The sequence below is a fragment of the Pseudorasbora parva genome, chromosome 21 (assembly GCF_024679245.1).
Source record: "Pseudorasbora parva isolate DD20220531a chromosome 21, ASM2467924v1, whole genome shotgun sequence".
Lineage (NCBI taxonomy): Eukaryota > Metazoa > Chordata > Actinopteri > Cypriniformes > Gobionidae > Pseudorasbora > Pseudorasbora parva.
The window spans coordinates 18,008,711-18,026,536 of record NC_090192.1 but is presented as its reverse complement, the minus strand read 5'-3'; the positions used below and the strand labels follow the sequence as shown (position 1 = coordinate 18,026,536).

General features: G+C 36.1%; 1 protein-coding gene across 1 annotated transcript in view; it reads left to right on the top strand.

Moving 5' to 3' along the window:
* The window catches only part of kcnj19b (potassium inwardly rectifying channel subfamily J member 19b), a 14,108-nt gene extending 785 nt beyond the window's left edge, over nucleotides 1-13,323 (top strand). Inside the window, exons 1-3 of the mRNA XM_067429854.1 lie at nucleotides 1-200; nucleotides 9,633-9,849; nucleotides 12,069-13,323. The exon at nucleotides 1-200 is cut by the window's left edge and continues 785 nt beyond it. Of these exons, the coding sequence (XP_067285955.1) occupies nucleotides 1-200; nucleotides 9,633-9,849; nucleotides 12,069-12,703 (1,052 nt within the window). The 3' untranslated portion in view covers nucleotides 12,704-13,323. The remainder of the gene's footprint in view (nucleotides 201-9,632; nucleotides 9,850-12,068) is intronic.
* The last annotated feature ends 4,503 nt before the right edge of the window (nucleotides 13,324-17,826 follow it).

Here is a 17,826-nt window from a genome sequence, read left to right as displayed (position 1 = left end):
TGGGCTCAATAGTGGACGCGTTTCTTATAGGTTGTATGTTCATTAAAATGTCTCAGCCCAAGAAACGCGCAGAGACGCTGATGTTTAGCCAAGACGCAGTCATCTCACAACGGGACGGGAAGCTCTGCCTCATGTTTAGGGTCGGGAATCTCAGGAATAGCCACATGGTGTCGGCGCAGATCAGGTGCAAGCTCATCAAGGTAGCGCTTTTTTGTGTCAAATACCTAATGAAATATCAATAGAGCCCCATGTGGATGTTGTGATGTATGAGTGTGTTTGCGCACAGGTTTTAGTCGCATCTCGCAGCAATGCTGTACATAGGAAAATATCCTGCATAAAATTGTTACCGCGGTTCTGGTGAATGTACAGTTAACTGGTAAGAGCAATTTTCGATGTTTTGATGCTTCACGTGACATAAGGGGAGGGAGCTCGCATTGATTCAAAGCTCGCCATACTGTAAATTTGGCCACATCATTTGCACCCCTAATGTAATGCAATCTGATCTCAGTCTCTGATTTGCATAAATCTTGTTTGCTCTCAGAACAAAGAGCAATGACGTGCATAAATTAATTGGACACATTCTGATAATATGGATTCCCGTAATCCTTGCGGTAAGAGTATGCTTCTTGGTCATACATTTCCTTCTGCTCACTGTCAGTTAGCTATTATATCCTGGGTTTTAATGAACAGATTTTTATTATACCTTTGAAAAGAGACAGTAACTTTGTGTAAGGTCCAAGGTCACATTAGCCTACGTTAAGACCGAATAAAAAAATATATTCTTATGTTCTTAAATCTGAAAAGGGACTTAAATTTGAGCTGCAAATACAAGGTTTTTTATTTATTTATGATTATTATTATTATTATTATTATTATTATTATTATTATTATTATTATTATTATTAAAGTAAGGCTGTCAAATCGATTAATCACATCCAAAATAAGTTTGTGTTTACCCATGTGTGCTGTGCATAATTATAAATACACACTTATTAACCCCAGTCCTAAAAAAAACCTGTCTCTTGCGTGATACCCAGACATTTTGAATATTCCAATCTAATATGATTTCTGACCTGTAAGGTTGCCAGAATAATAATCATACACTGTTTGATAAAAGTCCAGATGAGAACTGGCACCCCGACTGATTCTGGTTTCTCCCAAGGTTTATTTTTCTCCATCATGCCCTGATGGAGTTTTGGTTCCTTGCCACTGTCGCCTTTGGCTTGGCTTGCTCAGTTCGGGACACTAAAATTAAGTTATTCAACTAAATATAAAATAAAATGAATTAATTAGGTCTTATTTAATTCTATATACTATAATACTGATCTGCCAACATTGTCGCTATATGATAAATTAAAATGAGCTGATAACATCACTGTTTTCTTCAGATCGACTGCACAGCCAAATCAAATTTGGTTGCAATATTGTCCTGTTTAACACTGTGAAGCTGCTTTGAAACAATCGTCATTATAAAAGCGCTATATAAATAAAGTTGATCCATTGATTGATTATTAATGTATATATTTAAGAAATATACTGTATATATAATTTATATTATATATAAAAAAAAATTCCTTGAATATGTACATGCATGTGTGCATTGAAATATACATAATAATGATACACAGTTCACAGACATAATATAAACACTTTTATTGTGAATGCGATTAATCACAAATAATCGATTTGACAGTACTATATATATATATATATATATATATATATATATATATATATATATATATATATATATATATATAATATGCACATGCATACATACAGTGAGGAAGATAAGTATTTGAACACCCTGCTATTTTGCAAGTTCTCCCACTTGGAAATCATGGAGGGGTCTGAAATTGTTATCGTAGGTGTCCACTGTAATCACAATATATGATTTTTTTTAACTATTTGTATGATACAGCTGCAAGTAAGTATTTGAACACCTGTCTATCAGCTAGAATTCTGACCCTCAAAGACCTGTTAGTCTGCCTTTAAAATGTTCACCTCCACTCCATTTACTATCCTAAATTAGATGCATCTGTTTTAGGTCGTTAGCTGCATAAAGACACCTGTCCACCCCATACAATCAGTAAGAATCCAACTACTAACATGGCAAAGAGCTGTCCAAAGACACTAGAGACAAAATTGTACACCTCCACAAGGCTGGAAAGGGTTACAGGGAAATTGCCAAGCAGCTTGGTGAAAAAAGGTGCACTGTTGGAGCAATCATTAGAAAATGGAAGAAGCTAAACATGACTGTCAATCTCCCTCGGACTGCAAGCTCCATGCAAGATCTCACCTTGTGGGGTCTCAATGATCCTAAGAAAGGTGATAAATCAGCCCAGAACTACATGGGAGGAGCTGGCCAATGACCTGAAAAGAGCTGGGTCCACCATTTCCAAGGTTACATGTAATACACTAAGACATCATGGTTTGAAATCTTGCATGGTACGGAAGGTTCCCCTGCTTAAACCAGCACATGTCCATGCCCGTCTTAAGTTTGCCAATGACCATTTGGATGATCCAGAGGAGTCATGGGAGAAAGTTATGTGGTCAGATGAGACCCAAATAGAACTTTTTGGTCATAAGTCCACTAAACATGTTTGGAGGAAGAAGATTGATGAGTACCATCCATAGACTGTAAAAAAGAAAATGGACGTAGTGTCCATGACGTCACCCATAGGATTCCGATAAGCCGTTCTGAAGCTTAAAGTAGGGTCGAGCTGGGCGTTGCCATCTTTTGAGCAAGTCATCGCGTGTCACTCCCGGAAAATGGGCAAAAAGGTGGGATGTGGGTGGAGCTTAGGTGACGCAATGACTAGAGGCGGCGGATAAATGGCTATCCACCTGTAACCACGCCCTTAATTATGCAGAACTTTAAGGCTTTATATAAAGTAAACGAATGAGTTATAAAAATTCACCCCCCTCACAGTTGTCATGAAGGTCAAAATTAGCTGTATAGGCAAAAAACACAATTTGTACCAGGCTCTTTTTTTTCTGCTGTAAAGTTGCGCATTTTAACATGGGGCTCAATAAGATGCTGCTCTCTTGTGGAGCCTGCCTCTAGTGGCCAGTTGAGGAATTGCAGTTTATATTACTTCCGTATTGGCTTTAAGAGAGATTGCGGGAGGTTACCGTTTGGTACCATCCCAAGAACACCATCCCTACTGTGAAGCTTGAGGGTGGTAGCATCATGCTTTAGGGCTGTTTTTCTGCACATGGGGCAGGGCGACTGCCCTGTATTAAGGAGAGGATGACCGGGCCATGTATTGCAAGATTTTGGGGAACAACCTCCTTCCCTCAGTTAGAGCATTGAAGATGGGTTGAGGCTGGGTCTTCCAACATGAAAATGACCTGAAGCACACAGCCAGGATAACCAAGTAGAGGCTCTGTAAGAAGCATATCAAGGTTCTGGTGTGGCCTAGCCAGTCTCCAGACCTAAACCCAATAGAGAATCTTTGAAGGGAGCTCAAACTCTGTATTCCTGACAGGCCAGAAACCTGACTGTTCTAGAGAAGATCTGTGGAGTAGTGGGCCAAAATCCCTCCTGCAGTGTGTGCAAACCTGGTGAAAAACTATAGGAAACGTTTGACCTCTGTAATTGCAAACAAAGGCTGTACCAAATATTAACATTGATTTTCTCAGGTGTTCAAATACTTATTTCCAGCTGTATCATACAAATAAATAGTTTTAAAAAAATCATATATTGGGATTTCTGGATTTGTTTTTATTTTTATTTAGATTATGTCTGTCACAGTGGACATGCACCTATGATGACAATTTCACACCCCTCCATGATTTCCAAGTGGGAAAACTTGCAAAACAGCAGGGTGTTCAAATACTTATTTCCCTCACTGTATATATATATATATATATATATATATATATATATATATATATATATATATATATATATATATATATATATATATATATAAAAATCACAAACTTTTACATTAGATGATTAATCGTGATTAAATTAAAGTGCCACTTTTTTGGCACTTTAGAATTGAATACAAAGTAAAACAAATAATACAATTTTATTTTATTTATTTTTTTATAAAAAAAAAACATAATATATAAAATAAATTATACAAAAACAGAAGAATCTGAACTTTGGACACTGCAAAATGCATTTTTTTATGAATATTACAGTTTTGTTTGCACAATTTTTTTTCCAAAGAATATATCTAAGAATTTTACCCTCTAAGAATTATTATTATTATTATTATTATTATTATTATTATTATTATTATTATTATTATTATTATTATTATTATTGGCAAATTTCTCCATATAGCAGATTTCACCAGCGCTTCTTCTGTGAGAACAATATAAGAGTGAGCATATGGGGAAAGGGTAAAGAAAATATGAGCTCATGGAATTGTGAAAAGAATGACTGGAAGACATGAGACTGATTAGAGAAGAAAGGTGTAGAAGTGTAGAGAAGGGATGTTGGGCTGTGTTCTGAAAGAAGAAGAGCATGATTGACATGGCTCTCGCCACACCACAGCAGGCGCAATGCAGTGAGCACAGTGTAACGGATGGTTGACTTCATAAGCTCCTTCCTCCCTTCTGTTCTGCCCTTTGTCCATAACTGTCCCATGCAGAACATTAGGGAAAAAACCCAGCAGCCCATCTATTGCTCTCAGAACAGCCTGCAGTGTAAGCACTCTGTCACGCTCCGAAAAATTAAGTCTCTTGCAAACAGTCATTGAATTTGCAACTTAAAGTTCTTCCTCAGGTCAAATAAGTTAATTTAAGGTGCATGCAACACAAAAACATCTATTGTGCTCATCTGTCTAAATTGGCAACTGCATGCTGTGTCCCATGAGCGTTGACATGTTTCTTTCTACAGCTATTTGAAGGAACATCCTATGAACTTGATGGTGAAATCAAATTGTGTCCCTAGAGTTTCATGGTCAGGGCGTTCTATAGCATCTTTTGGGGATATGACAGGAGTGATTAAATATCACCAGGGACTGGGGACAAACTGAGGAATAGTCTCATAGCTCCTTACCCATGAACCTCAGTTTCTCCGAAACTCCAGGGGCTGTCTTACCTCCTATCACAGCATCGCTTTTAAAAAAAGGCATGTCAAAAGTGCCAAAGTAGCCTTTGATATATATATATAATAATAATTTATATATATATTTGATAATTCAAATCAAATACAAACGTCAAATTTAGCAGAAAAAGAGTTCAAACAGCAAAACAAAACAAAAAAAACATATATATATATAATTTTTTTCAGTTTGAACTCTTTCTGTTTCTGCAAAATTTGACATTTGTATTTGATTTTCAGTCAGCCTTTGTGTGATATTCGCCTAAAGTTAAAACCTTAGGAATAAACCTTTTCATCTTTTTTGACAGAATATCTGTCACATACACTATATTGCCAAAAGTATTGGGGCCCTCCTCCAAATCATTAGTGTTCCATGGCCACAGGAATCAAAAGCAAATAGGCATGCAGACTTCAGGGGTTGGGCTTGGCCCCTTATTTACAGTGAAATTGACTCTTAATGCTTCAGCATACCAAGACATTTGGACTATTTCATGCTCCCAACAATGTGGGAACAGTTTGGGTATGGCCCCTTCCTATTCAAAAACTACTGTGCAAAAGTGCACAAAGCAAGGTCCATAAAGACATGGAGGAGTTTAGTTTGGAGGAACTTGACTGGCCTGTACAGAGTCCTGACCTCAACGCAATAGAACATAAATTAGAGCGTAGACTGCGAGCCAGGCCTTCTCGTCCAACATCAGTGCCTGACCTCACAAATGCACTTCTAGAACAATGGTCAAACGCTCCCATAAACACACTCCTAAACCTTATGAAAAGTCTTCGCTGAAAAGCTGTTATAGTTGCAATGGGTGGGCCAACTCCATATTAAACCCTACGGATTAAGAACGGGATGTCATTAAAGTTCATGTGCATGTAAAGGCAGGTGTCCCAACACTTTGGCAGTATAGTGTATGTGGGAAGTGGAATTCACACTAGTTTTAGGGGTTGTCAGCATATATATTCACTACCTTTATCTCACCAGCAAATGACACATCGTTCCTTTTTGAAGGTTTTACACTTGTGTTTAACAATTTCCTTAAAATAAAAATGTGTTTGTGTGTCTCGGTTAAACCCTAAGTAATGGAGACAAAACGTTCCCACATAGATGGCAATATCCAAAATCCTTGACCTTGTGGGGACATTTTTCCTCATGAGGAAAACAGCTTATATATCATACTCTAGCCCTATTTGGACAGTCATTTTTACTTGTGGGGTCGTAAGGTATTTTCATTATTGACAGGGGCTAGTCAGTGATTTTATTGCCATCTGAATCCAGAATGTCAGTGTTTTTAGCCCACTACTCATGTAAAAATCCCCGGCCGAATTACTGTTTTTTGACAAACACCAAGGTCTTGTGGTAATGTAATTGCTGTTCAAATCCACATCTCTGAGTTTTCAATAACATGTCACTTTAAAATTCACTGTTTATATCCTTTTTGACCATTGCAGGGCAGAGTATGGTTGCGATTTGCTGTAATTTGGATGCATTTTAAAGATCATGACTTTTATTACTAAAATGTATGGCAAGTATTTACATCACCACTCAAAAAGTAAAAAGAAGAAAATCGCGCAAACATTTGAAATGGGCTATTATTATGGCAGCAATTATATATGTTAAAATAACCAAGCAGCATTATGTTTACCTAATGTAAATAAGAGGCTGTATTAACTTATTTTCTCTCATTTCCATGTGGAATAAAATGACAACCTTTATTTTGAGATAAAATACAAGACAGAAAACAATTTTAAATAACATGCATCTATATTTCTTCCTATTTTAAAACAGATTTAAACAATCAAATAATAATTAGAATATTGTTTTCCTATTAAATTACATATGCATTTATTTCTTATACCAAACAGATGACATTTTATTTATAGTATAGAATCATGTTATTGACCACGTGAGCAGCACATTCCCAAGTGCACTTGATCACAAAACTCGCCCTTCCACCATGAATAAATCACCATCCAAATGCACAAGTTTTATCACTGAGGTGGCTTCCATGTGAGAAACAATTACTGTCCGAATAGGGCTTGATGTAAAAATGCAGAAGGTTTTCTGTGATTGGGTATAGGGTTAGTGTAAGGCAGTAGAAGATACAGATTGCACAGTATAAAAATGATTATGTCTATTTGGGATATCCCCATAAAACATGAAAACACTGTGTGTGTGTGTGTGTGTGTGTGTGTGTGTGTGTGTGTGTGTGTGTGTGTGTGTGTGTGTGTGTGTGTGTGTGTGTGTGTGTGTGTGTGTGTGTGTGTGTGTGTGTGAGAGAGAGAGAGAGAGAGAGAGAGAGAGAGAGAGAGAGAGAGAGAGAGAGAGCCTGTTTATGTGGTTTATGAGGACACAAATTTGTATATACCCATGTTTGAACTACATGGGTATTACATTGGTATTAATGTGGTTTATGGGGTCATTTCAAATGTCCTCATATTTCAGATATGCATACTGGATGATGTTTTTTTCAGAAAATAAAAATGCAGAATGTTTCCTGTGATGGGTAGGTTTAGGGGCTGGGGATAGAAAATACAGTTTGTACAGTATAAAAACCATTACGCCTATAGAGAGTCCCTGTAAACCACATAGACCAACTTGTGAGTGTGTGTGTGTGTGTGTGTGTGTGTGTGTGTGTGTGTGTGTGTGTGTGTGTGTGTGTGTGTGTGTGTGTGTGTGTGTGTGTGTGTGTGTGTGTGTGTGTGTGTGTGTGTGTGTGTGTGTGTGTGTGGCAGTGGCAGTGGCAGTGTCACTGCATGTATACTTGTGAAAACTCTCACTCTTTTCCTGGGAACACCACCACGATTGGAGCTCTCAGTCTGTTCACCATCTGTGGCCTTCGGCACAGGCAGCCAACCCTGCTGACTTCACTGCCAATCTCCAATATTAATATGGAAAAACAAGGCTGTGTGTAAAGGTAGATTAACAAACCATGGTTGCTGACTAAAGATGCCCTTTAAAGGTTTTGTTCTGCATGTAGATATCTGTCCATCTTAGACATAAAGACCAGTCATTTTGCATAGATGACCCAAGCTTTGTCTGCGGGTGGGTAGTTGACATGTCACACTACAGGACATGTAAAAATCTTCTAAACAGCAACTACAATATGGCACATTCAGTTTTGAGACTGTTTCTACATGGAATATTTGTAGTTTAAAAAATTTCACATTACCGCAAAAGTGAACAGTGACTAAAATAATTTTTGGTTTAAACATGCCTCATTTTAAGCCTCCTTTTAATGTAAAATAGCCGTTCTGTGTGTGGGGTGTGTGTGTGTGTGTGCATGTATATATGTATATGTATATGTATATGTATGTATGTATGTATGATGCGTATCTAGTGTACATATGGATGTATATGTATATTGTAACTACATTGTATATTATAATTTTTAGTGTATTATTTTAGTGTATATTGTTTAGTGTGTATTTGGTTAAATCTAGTGTATATTGTTAAGTATATTGTGGTGTAAATAACCGCACTCACACTGCCTATATTATTTATTGTTTAATGTTACTGTGCATCAGATGTATCTGATGTTTGCTGTAATTGTCATACGTCTCGTCATGACTATGTTGCACGGAACTGCACCCAAGAATTTCACCACTATAGCACTTGTGTATTTGCGTGACAATAAAGTGATTTGATTTGATAATTTTTTTTTTCCATAATTTTATATACAATGCCATTGATCTAGGATTTTTAATGTTTTATAAGAATGTTTTTTCTTGAACATCAAATCATTATGACATTATGACAGGATTGTGAAATGAAATTAATTGCTAATTAGAATATTTAAACAAAAATTTTAAGGGTAAACAAATACTAATCGTGAATATAAATAATTTGGAATCATTTTATTTTATTTTTTTATTTATTTATTTAAACAGTGCACATTTCATTTATCTATTATAACTTTTATGCTGTTTTGGTCGCTTGGCTGTTTCCTTGTAAAGGTCCAGAAAAGGTCCCCCCCCCCCCCCCCCATTTTTAATTTTTTTTGGTCAAGGATTTTTTTGCCATGTGGCTTTATTAATTATGATGTCATTATGTTGCTGTCTTGATGCCAGCCAGTCGTTGCATTACTGATCGTGGTTTTGAGTATCGATGGAACTGGCCTCTTCAGGGAACACAAGAATGTGCAGTAAACTCAGATAACTTAAACCAGATATTTTAATGCAATCCACAAATTTGTTTTAAAAACCAAATTGATGGTTACTGAGACCCCTGATCACAGTAGTATACATCCACAACCTACCACAAAGAATCAACCTGCAATGTTTGGGCAATTGCATCATGCAAACTGTGTTCAGCATTGATTTTCGGGGTGTGTTTGTGTGGTTTTATATAATTCCTTAAAAGAATCCAGAGCTACAACAGCACAGGCAGAGTGTGCAAATAAACATTACTATCAATGGGAACAATTCATTTATAGTTCCCCACTGAGCACCACAGGCTGGGATCACTTAAAAAATCCTCTGAGGTGTTTGAGGAAGATTGAATAGTACATGAAAGAGAAATTGTTTATGTGTCAATGTTCTAACTGCTTATTTTACCCTGTGTTTGCTTTAGTCTCGTCAAACCCCCGAGGGAGAGTTTTTACCATTGGATCAGCGGGAATTGGATGTAGGATTTGGAACGGGTGCTGACCAACTCTTTCTTGTCTCGCCTCTCACAATATGTCATGAGATCAATTCCAATAGCCCTTTTTTCGACTTGTCTCAGCGCTCCCTCATGAACGAGCAATTTGAGATTGTCGTCATCCTAGAAGGCATTGTGGAAACTACAGGTTAGTATCATACATTATCACAAGTGTTCAGAGAAGGAAGTATTTTTCCCCCCAGCGTGACCCATTTAACTTGCCATGTTTCCTCTGGGTAACAAGCCCATTTTTTTCTTCACTTTACAAGCGGAGGTTGCAAATAAAATGTGAATAAAATGATGAATAATACAATAGATAGGCTTTTTCTTGGTCACACTATTCCTGGTCTCACGACATGGTACACCATACATTTTTGCTCTGGGATATTGACGCAGGAAAGCATTTTGTTATTTTTTCACACATCAAAATATGATTTGAATTTGTTAGTGAGTAAACTGCATCTTAACACATTTTGAATAATATGAATAATTTGTATGTTATGAGGAATTGCTTTCCAAGAAGCAACACTAAGTGTGACATGAGCATAAACATGCACCCATAAACCCCCCGTCAGAATAGCAGTAAATGCCTAGGACAATCTAGGTTGTACATTTAAAATAACGGATATTACCTGTTAAAATTTCAGGTTTATATACATTATCAGTGTAAGTTTGTGCATACAAATACACTCATTGTTCTCAGTGTATTGATCTGCACTGAATTATTATTTTTTTTTTTTACTGCTTGTTCAAATTGCTTAAATAAAATGAGCTAAAGCAACACAATTGCTATACATTTTGTCCAGACATAATTTGATTGTATTCAGTCCACTTAAATATAAGTCAAATATAAGTTTACATAGTCCATTTATGTTGTTATATGAATGATTTGTGTTGCATTAACTGAAACTGGGCGGGGCTTGTTAGTTCCCTGCATGCTTTGCATATGGCTAAATCAAGAGAGAGTATTTTATGTATTTTTGAGAAAAATTAGATAGGGAGAGACTTGATTGTGTTTAATACTGAATTATGTTGGACAGTTAATTATTAGAACAGTTTAAATTATTTTAGGTTACCATTGTTGAGAAGAGTGGAGCATTTGCTTAGGCTTTTGAGTGTGGACTAATACAGCTAATGTCATAATGGCTTTGCTGAAGAAGCTTTTAATGCTTAGGATTTAAGATGCTTGTATGCTATTGCTAAAAAATGGTCAACTAGCTAGTGCAGTATTATAATTGAGGTGTGTAACATTAAACTATATTAATTTGAAATGGATGAATGAATATGTGAAATTGAATGTCTGAATCACGAGCCATATAAAATTAACTTTGAAACTACTAAATTGACCCTTCGCTAAGCCACGCCCGAATACCACCACAGGCCAATCGTGGCTTAGCAACTGTAACTAGGCACGGAAGGTCTGTCAAGCTTTCGAGCGAGGGAAACATGCCGATGCAAATCTGTGCGTATGGATTGTGCAAATCTGATGCCTATCCTAAAAGTTTGGACAGATGGTGTATTTTTTTTTCCTTCCCCAAAACGTAAAACTGAAGGTAAGAAATACCAGCCTTGAATCAAGCAGTGTGTGTGAGACCCCATTCACAACGTTAAATGTCGTCAGGTTTAACAAAAACACCTACGTTTGCTTCAACAAACTGAAAATACATGAGGTTTTTGACTGATGCAAGTTATTACATATGATGCAGTATATGGACTATAAAAATAACTGTCTTAGCTTTATTTATTAGTTTTGTATTGTAGTTTTGTTTAGACAAAATGTGTGCAAATTAAGACGCATACATACTGTAATAGACGTGCCAAGCGAGAAAGCTTGACAGGCGTAGCAACAGTAACTACGGGGGGCGGGGCTTAGCGAAGGGTCAATTGAATCACTTAAAATGTATTTGTTCCATGATGTTGGAGTTACATGAACAAATTATGTTTGTTTAATGCAATTGATTCATGTGGGACCGATGTACACAATTAAATAATGAAAATCAAACACACCTTTTTTCTATGCTATATATATGGTGGCTGCAATTATTCCATCCACCATATATTGCAGATATTAATTTGTATATTGTGTATTTGTTATATATTTGTTTATTTTCTAAATAAATTATGAAATAAAATAATGCAATAGAACATAAATTATAAAACAAAAAGGGACATTCATTACAAATTGAAGTCTTTTGAGTTCTTTCAATTGCCTGCAGGGTAATTTTATGAAAATAAATAAATAAGCCTATTTAAACATTGCTTTCATGATGCCTGCAATACATGGTTCATGACCAATGGCTTTTATTATAGTCCTCCATTCAGTTTCTTTATCTGTATTGTATTATGAATCTATGGTTTCCCTTTCAGGCATGACGTGCCAGGCAAGAACATCTTACACAGAGGACGAGGTGCTGTGGGGTCACCGCTTCCTACCGGTCATGTCGTTGGAGGAGGGATTCTTCAGGGTGGACTACTCTCAGTTCCATAACACGTTTGAGGTTCCTACTCCTCCATACAGTGTGAAGGAGCAGGATGAGAAGTCCTCCTTGCCCTCCCCTGGCCCTGTTCTCTCCCCTACGTTCCTCGATAGTCGTAGTCGCAGAGAGCGCATCTTCTCCTTAGATGGGATTCCTCTCACTGAAGAACCTGGGTCCAAATTACCAAGCAAGCTCCAGCGTATGAGCTCAAAGAATGGAAAAGAGGTCCTCAAAACTGGCCCGCAGCCAACAGAAAAGGCCTCCAGCATGGTTGACCTGCCCCTCAGGGTGCAGCGGCTTGGATCCCTGGTGGGTCGGGGGGAGGGGGAAAATCAGCTCCAGCTCAAACCTCTTAATATGGGTTCAGAGGCCCACACCCAGTCGGCGGGAGAACTGGAGCATCACAGACTGCTTTTAATGCCTGCTCCTGTCCAAGGGCCGACCCTCAACCCGTTGCCTGCCTCCAGTGGCCGACCAGAGGACAACCTACCCCCTAAATTACGCAGAATGAATGCAGACCACTGAACGGGTCTAGGAGGTAGAGATAATTCTCGAAATCATTAATAATTGAATAATATTTATTTAAAAAGGACTACAGTATACTGCGATTCCTCTTCTCTATGGTTATGGAAGAGCCACATCCATTTGGTCAACAATCAAACTCATTGCTTTGTCCTAAATAATACGAGTATTATAGATATTCTGAATTCAATTTGAATTCAAATAAGCTTCAGCTACTTTTAAATATTTATGCACCTTTATAGTATGAACACAAAATATCACGTGTTTATTTATACAGTATAAGTTATTTATAAAGAATTTAGAGCAACATTTAATGATACAGTGTGTACAGACATTAAATGTTTAAGCTTTTTGTCATTTCTGTCAGCAATATATACTTAGTTTCAAAAGCATATTTATGTTAAAAGAAAATCTTGGTATACAAATGATTTACATCCTTCAATACTGAGTTTAAGAAAGAATTTAAATATTTGTTTCTTTTTCAAAAAATTGTTTTCCTCATTTGAGAACATTTTCAAATATTTCTCAAACTGTTTCATTGGGAAACTCTGCAAAGATAACATATTGTGCAGTTAAACCAACAATTCTGACTATTTTAATAAATTCATTATTCATTTCTACAACAGAGTACAATAACTTGAAAAGCATTATTTTTGTGTTCCTGACCGGCATCTTGATGTTAGTTATAGTGCCCAGACAGTCAAACCAAGGCATGAAAAATTGAGCATGTAATTGAGCTTTCAATCATGGTATTTGCATTAGGTCTCATCTGTGTTTAGAGTTTATCTGTGACCAGAGACCTGTGCATCCTCTACAGCTAACACTAATTATCATCTCCTTGGAAACCTTGTGATCTTTACCTCAGGCAGTTGGAGGAAGTCAAAGTAATTCAATAAGCCTCCAAGAAAGAATAACTGTGTACACGGACATGCCATACGCTACCATTACTCTTGATTATGCACAGAGGTTCTCTCAAATTGTTCATTACCCATGCATTTCATTTTTAAGGAAACAGCAGCATCCAGAGAGGATGTGAAATAATAGTAAAGCGTATCCTGTTGGCCTACGTAGCTAGAGCATGGATTGAATCCCCATTAATTCAAACAGTGAGCAAGAATTATATACAGTAGTGTGTGTGTGTGTGTGTGTGTGTGGGGGGGGGGGTATGGTATGGGTGCAAGCAGACTAATGCACATTTCCTAATTCATTTCCTAAATCATGAAAATTAGATAGATTTCCCAATGCTGAAATAAATTTAGCCAATCTCCATTCCCAGCAGATATAGTATATATTATATACTATATCTGCTGGGAATGGAGATTGGCTAAATTTATTTCAGCATTGGGAAGTCAATCTAATTTTCATGATGAAATTTCCATATTTCCAAAGAACCTATTTATTTATTAATTTTTTTTATTCAACAAGTCCATTTCATAAACTCAATAACCGAGAGGTCCGGAGTAAATACTCCAATCACCTGTCCAGGGTTGTGAAGCAGATGAGCAGACAAAGTGCTTTTCCATCATGAAGGACTGTGTCTGACCCTCGCTCTGATGGAAAGGTTATTTTCCTCTGTTTGACTGGGTGCCAAGAGACTCTGCAGTCAGGACTGAGACAAAACCATTGATCGCTGGGCGCCATCACATCACTCTGGACAAATGTTACATCTGAATAATGTCTTCTCTAGAGATGATGCAGCACAGAAGCATATAAATGTGCTCAGAAAGGAACACAGAAAATGGGAATCATGGTCACAGAAGTCTGAGTCAGGAGAATAGCTTCAAGTCAGCAGTCTGAATTGATGGTAAGAGTATTTTTTTTTACAGTATCTTTATTATGCCTCTCAGGGTGAAATAGAACCTATGCATCTGAATTATGGTAATTTTATGTGCCATGTTCAATGAAGGACATGACTGTGATGAGGATGAAGAATGCTCTATAGGAATAGTCAAAAGTCATCATGCACCCTCATGTCGCTCCAAACTGGTATGTCATTCTTTTGGAGTCTGTGGAATACAAAAGAAGAAGTCTGTGTGTTTTTTTTTGGGCTACAGATACATTTTAAAACATACTTCTCAATGAACCTGCTCCTATACAGCCCTGTTCTAATTTCTAATGCAGGAACGCTCACTATGCGCTCTAGAACACGAATCCAGATGCTTATTATTATATAATGAGCTTAGTAAATTCTGTGTCAAACCCCAACATTTTTTAATAATAACAACATTAAAAACACAGTGCATTAGCAGCTCAGCATGATGAGGAGATGCCATACAGAGATTGAAGAAACCGTGTGTGGGTTATCCATGTTTACCTGCACACTCTTTACACCCCTCAAAGCCTAACAGATGCTCAGTGGAAGCTGTCAAAAACTCACTTTTTCTTATTTCAATGCCAACTGCTTGAAGTACAATCCTGTTTTTATCTTTAATTTTCTGTCAGTAATTTGTGAAAACTGTTTAAAATGCATTCCCTGATTACCCTTCAAGGTGGTTTAAAAACATTCTATGACGCATCTGCAAGTCTATTTCACATCAAGCTTCCTTCCGAAAAGGCGAAGAAATAACCCCGAGCTGCTGCTGGCATATTTACGCTGCAGGCTTGGCCTTTGGCATTCTAGAGAAAGTGCACAGTCAGCTATGGCCCTGAATCTAAATCAATGAAAACTGCTTTGCTTTGGGTTACAACTTCAGTTGTGAGAATTTGCTGCTCGATGAAGAAATCCAGCAAGATTGAAAACACTACATAGATTCCCAGGTCAGGAGACAGCCAGTACTTTTCTTTGTTAATATCTGAATTTAATAAAATACTTTAACCAAGTTTCAGTGCATTTACATGAGGAAGGCATAAGTCATAAGAATCTGCTGAACTTCAATGACAGGTCCCACACTGAAAAAAAAAAAAAAAAAAAAAAAAAAAAAAAAGATTTAAAGACAAATCAATTAAATTAAACAAATTTAAACAAATGCTTGTTGTCACTTGTGCTTCATAAGTTTTTTTTAGATTAACCAAGGAAAACATATATTTAATGCACACTAACCAATAATGTGGCCTTTTGTCGATGAAAAAAAAAAAAAAAAAAAAAAAAAAAAAAAAAAAAATATACATATATATATATATATATATATATATATATATATATATATATGAAACAGAAAAATAAGCTATCAAATAGGGTATGGAGGAGGAAGATGCACCTCTTTTGTGGATTTACTTTTAAATTGTAACACATTTAGATACACATTTAACATGTGTAGGATGATGTTGCATCAGCCAATGAGTTCTAATATGAAACAAATAAACATTTGCTAATTTATAGCACAAAATATAAAATTTCTGGGGTAAGAAGCCACTCCTGGATAAACTTTAACAGAATGTATAAATTACTTTTGATATAATTCTTATAGAATTATTTATATATTTTTAAAGTGTCATTAATGCACAATATGAAATAAACTATTGTATTTAACATTTTATTTTTAGTTGATAATAATTAAATAATGAATGATAGAAAAAGCATAAAAGTAAAAGAGATTCATGTGAAAAGTAAAATTATTTCATGACATATACAGGCAGGCATATTTACTTGTTTAATTACCTGATGCTAATTGAAAATGTCATAATACATTTATGCATTATAAATGCAAATTTAATTAACTCAAATTAATTTTTACCCCACAAAAAAAAACATCTAAAATCAAAAAACCATTAATGTGTCCACAAATCCCTCATCAACAAATAGACACAAAAAAAACTTTGATATTCAACATAATAAATATCATAGCTCTCAGACACAAACTTCAATCAATTAAACCTCAAATCTGTTTCAACTGACTAAATCTCAGAAATGTTGATATTCAGATGAAATGACACAATTTTGAATCGCTTAGCCATTCATCAAAAGTGCCGAGATAAGGTGGGGTAACTTCCACCCAACCTACCCTAACACAAAAACGCCAACAAATATTGTAAAATTAATAAATAGTATTTAAAATTTACAATTTGCCCGGAACTGATACTGATGCAAATACAAATGTTCAAATGTTCTGAATCTTGTCCTTGTCCTAGTGTCTGTTTATTTACCTAAAAATTGTATTTCACAATATCCTCTTTTTATGTGGAAGATTAAATTCACTAATATATAGATTATAGATTTTATTGACAAATATACAAACGTGCTAGCCTAAAAAGCCAGACCCACATCAAGATTAGGTTTGCTGCCGTTAGGGTGCGTCTAGATTTCTAGGCTACAAAAGTGCTAGAGAAATGAGACATTTGGGATTACATTTACTCAGTGATATATAGCTCATTTGACAAAGGTCTCATATTTCATTAAAAAACTGAGCCAGTCACAATAGGTCTGATTGCTTCCTATAACAAAACAGGAACTTAGAATGTGAGGTGTAGGCTGGTTTTGTGTTCATTGCAGATTTGGTATAGGCTGCGGATTCCTGTGAATTCCTGTGTGCACTACAGCAAAGTGTTTCTGTGCCTATAAGTCAATAAAACCCACTTTATCTGCACTGTTATTATCCTTCTCTACTGCAGCAGCTTAATTAGCTTCCCTTACCTAACAAGTTTCGAAAAATTGTTACAACCAGCTATTTTCCACATGCTCAATCAGGAACTAATGTATTAATGACACTAGTATTCACTTACACACAAAAGTGTGTGTAAACCAACTAGACAATCAGTCTAGTTATTATGTTTACTCTGTCACATAACATCAAAATACATTTAATCTCTTGTAAATTAAAGAGCCTCTCCCCGCTCTTTACAGTTCTCATTCCACATTTGCTGGCATCTTATAATACGTTGATAAATAATTCAACTTTAATGTATATTGTTCACAAGCAAAGCCCAGGCTACTGCTTGTGCTGGCTTGCTTATTTTTTTATTTTATTTTATTTTATTTTTTTGCTTATGGTCTGATACATAATGTTTCTATCTATTAATATTCCTGAAAACTGTGTCCAAGAAATATAATGCAAACAAGCCAAAATACAAAAAAAAAAAAAAAAAAAAGCTTATTGGTTTGACTTAAAAAAAAAAAAAAAATAGTAAATTGTAATAGAATATCATAAGATGCATTGGAGATGGAGAATTTAATAAGCTGCCCTAACACA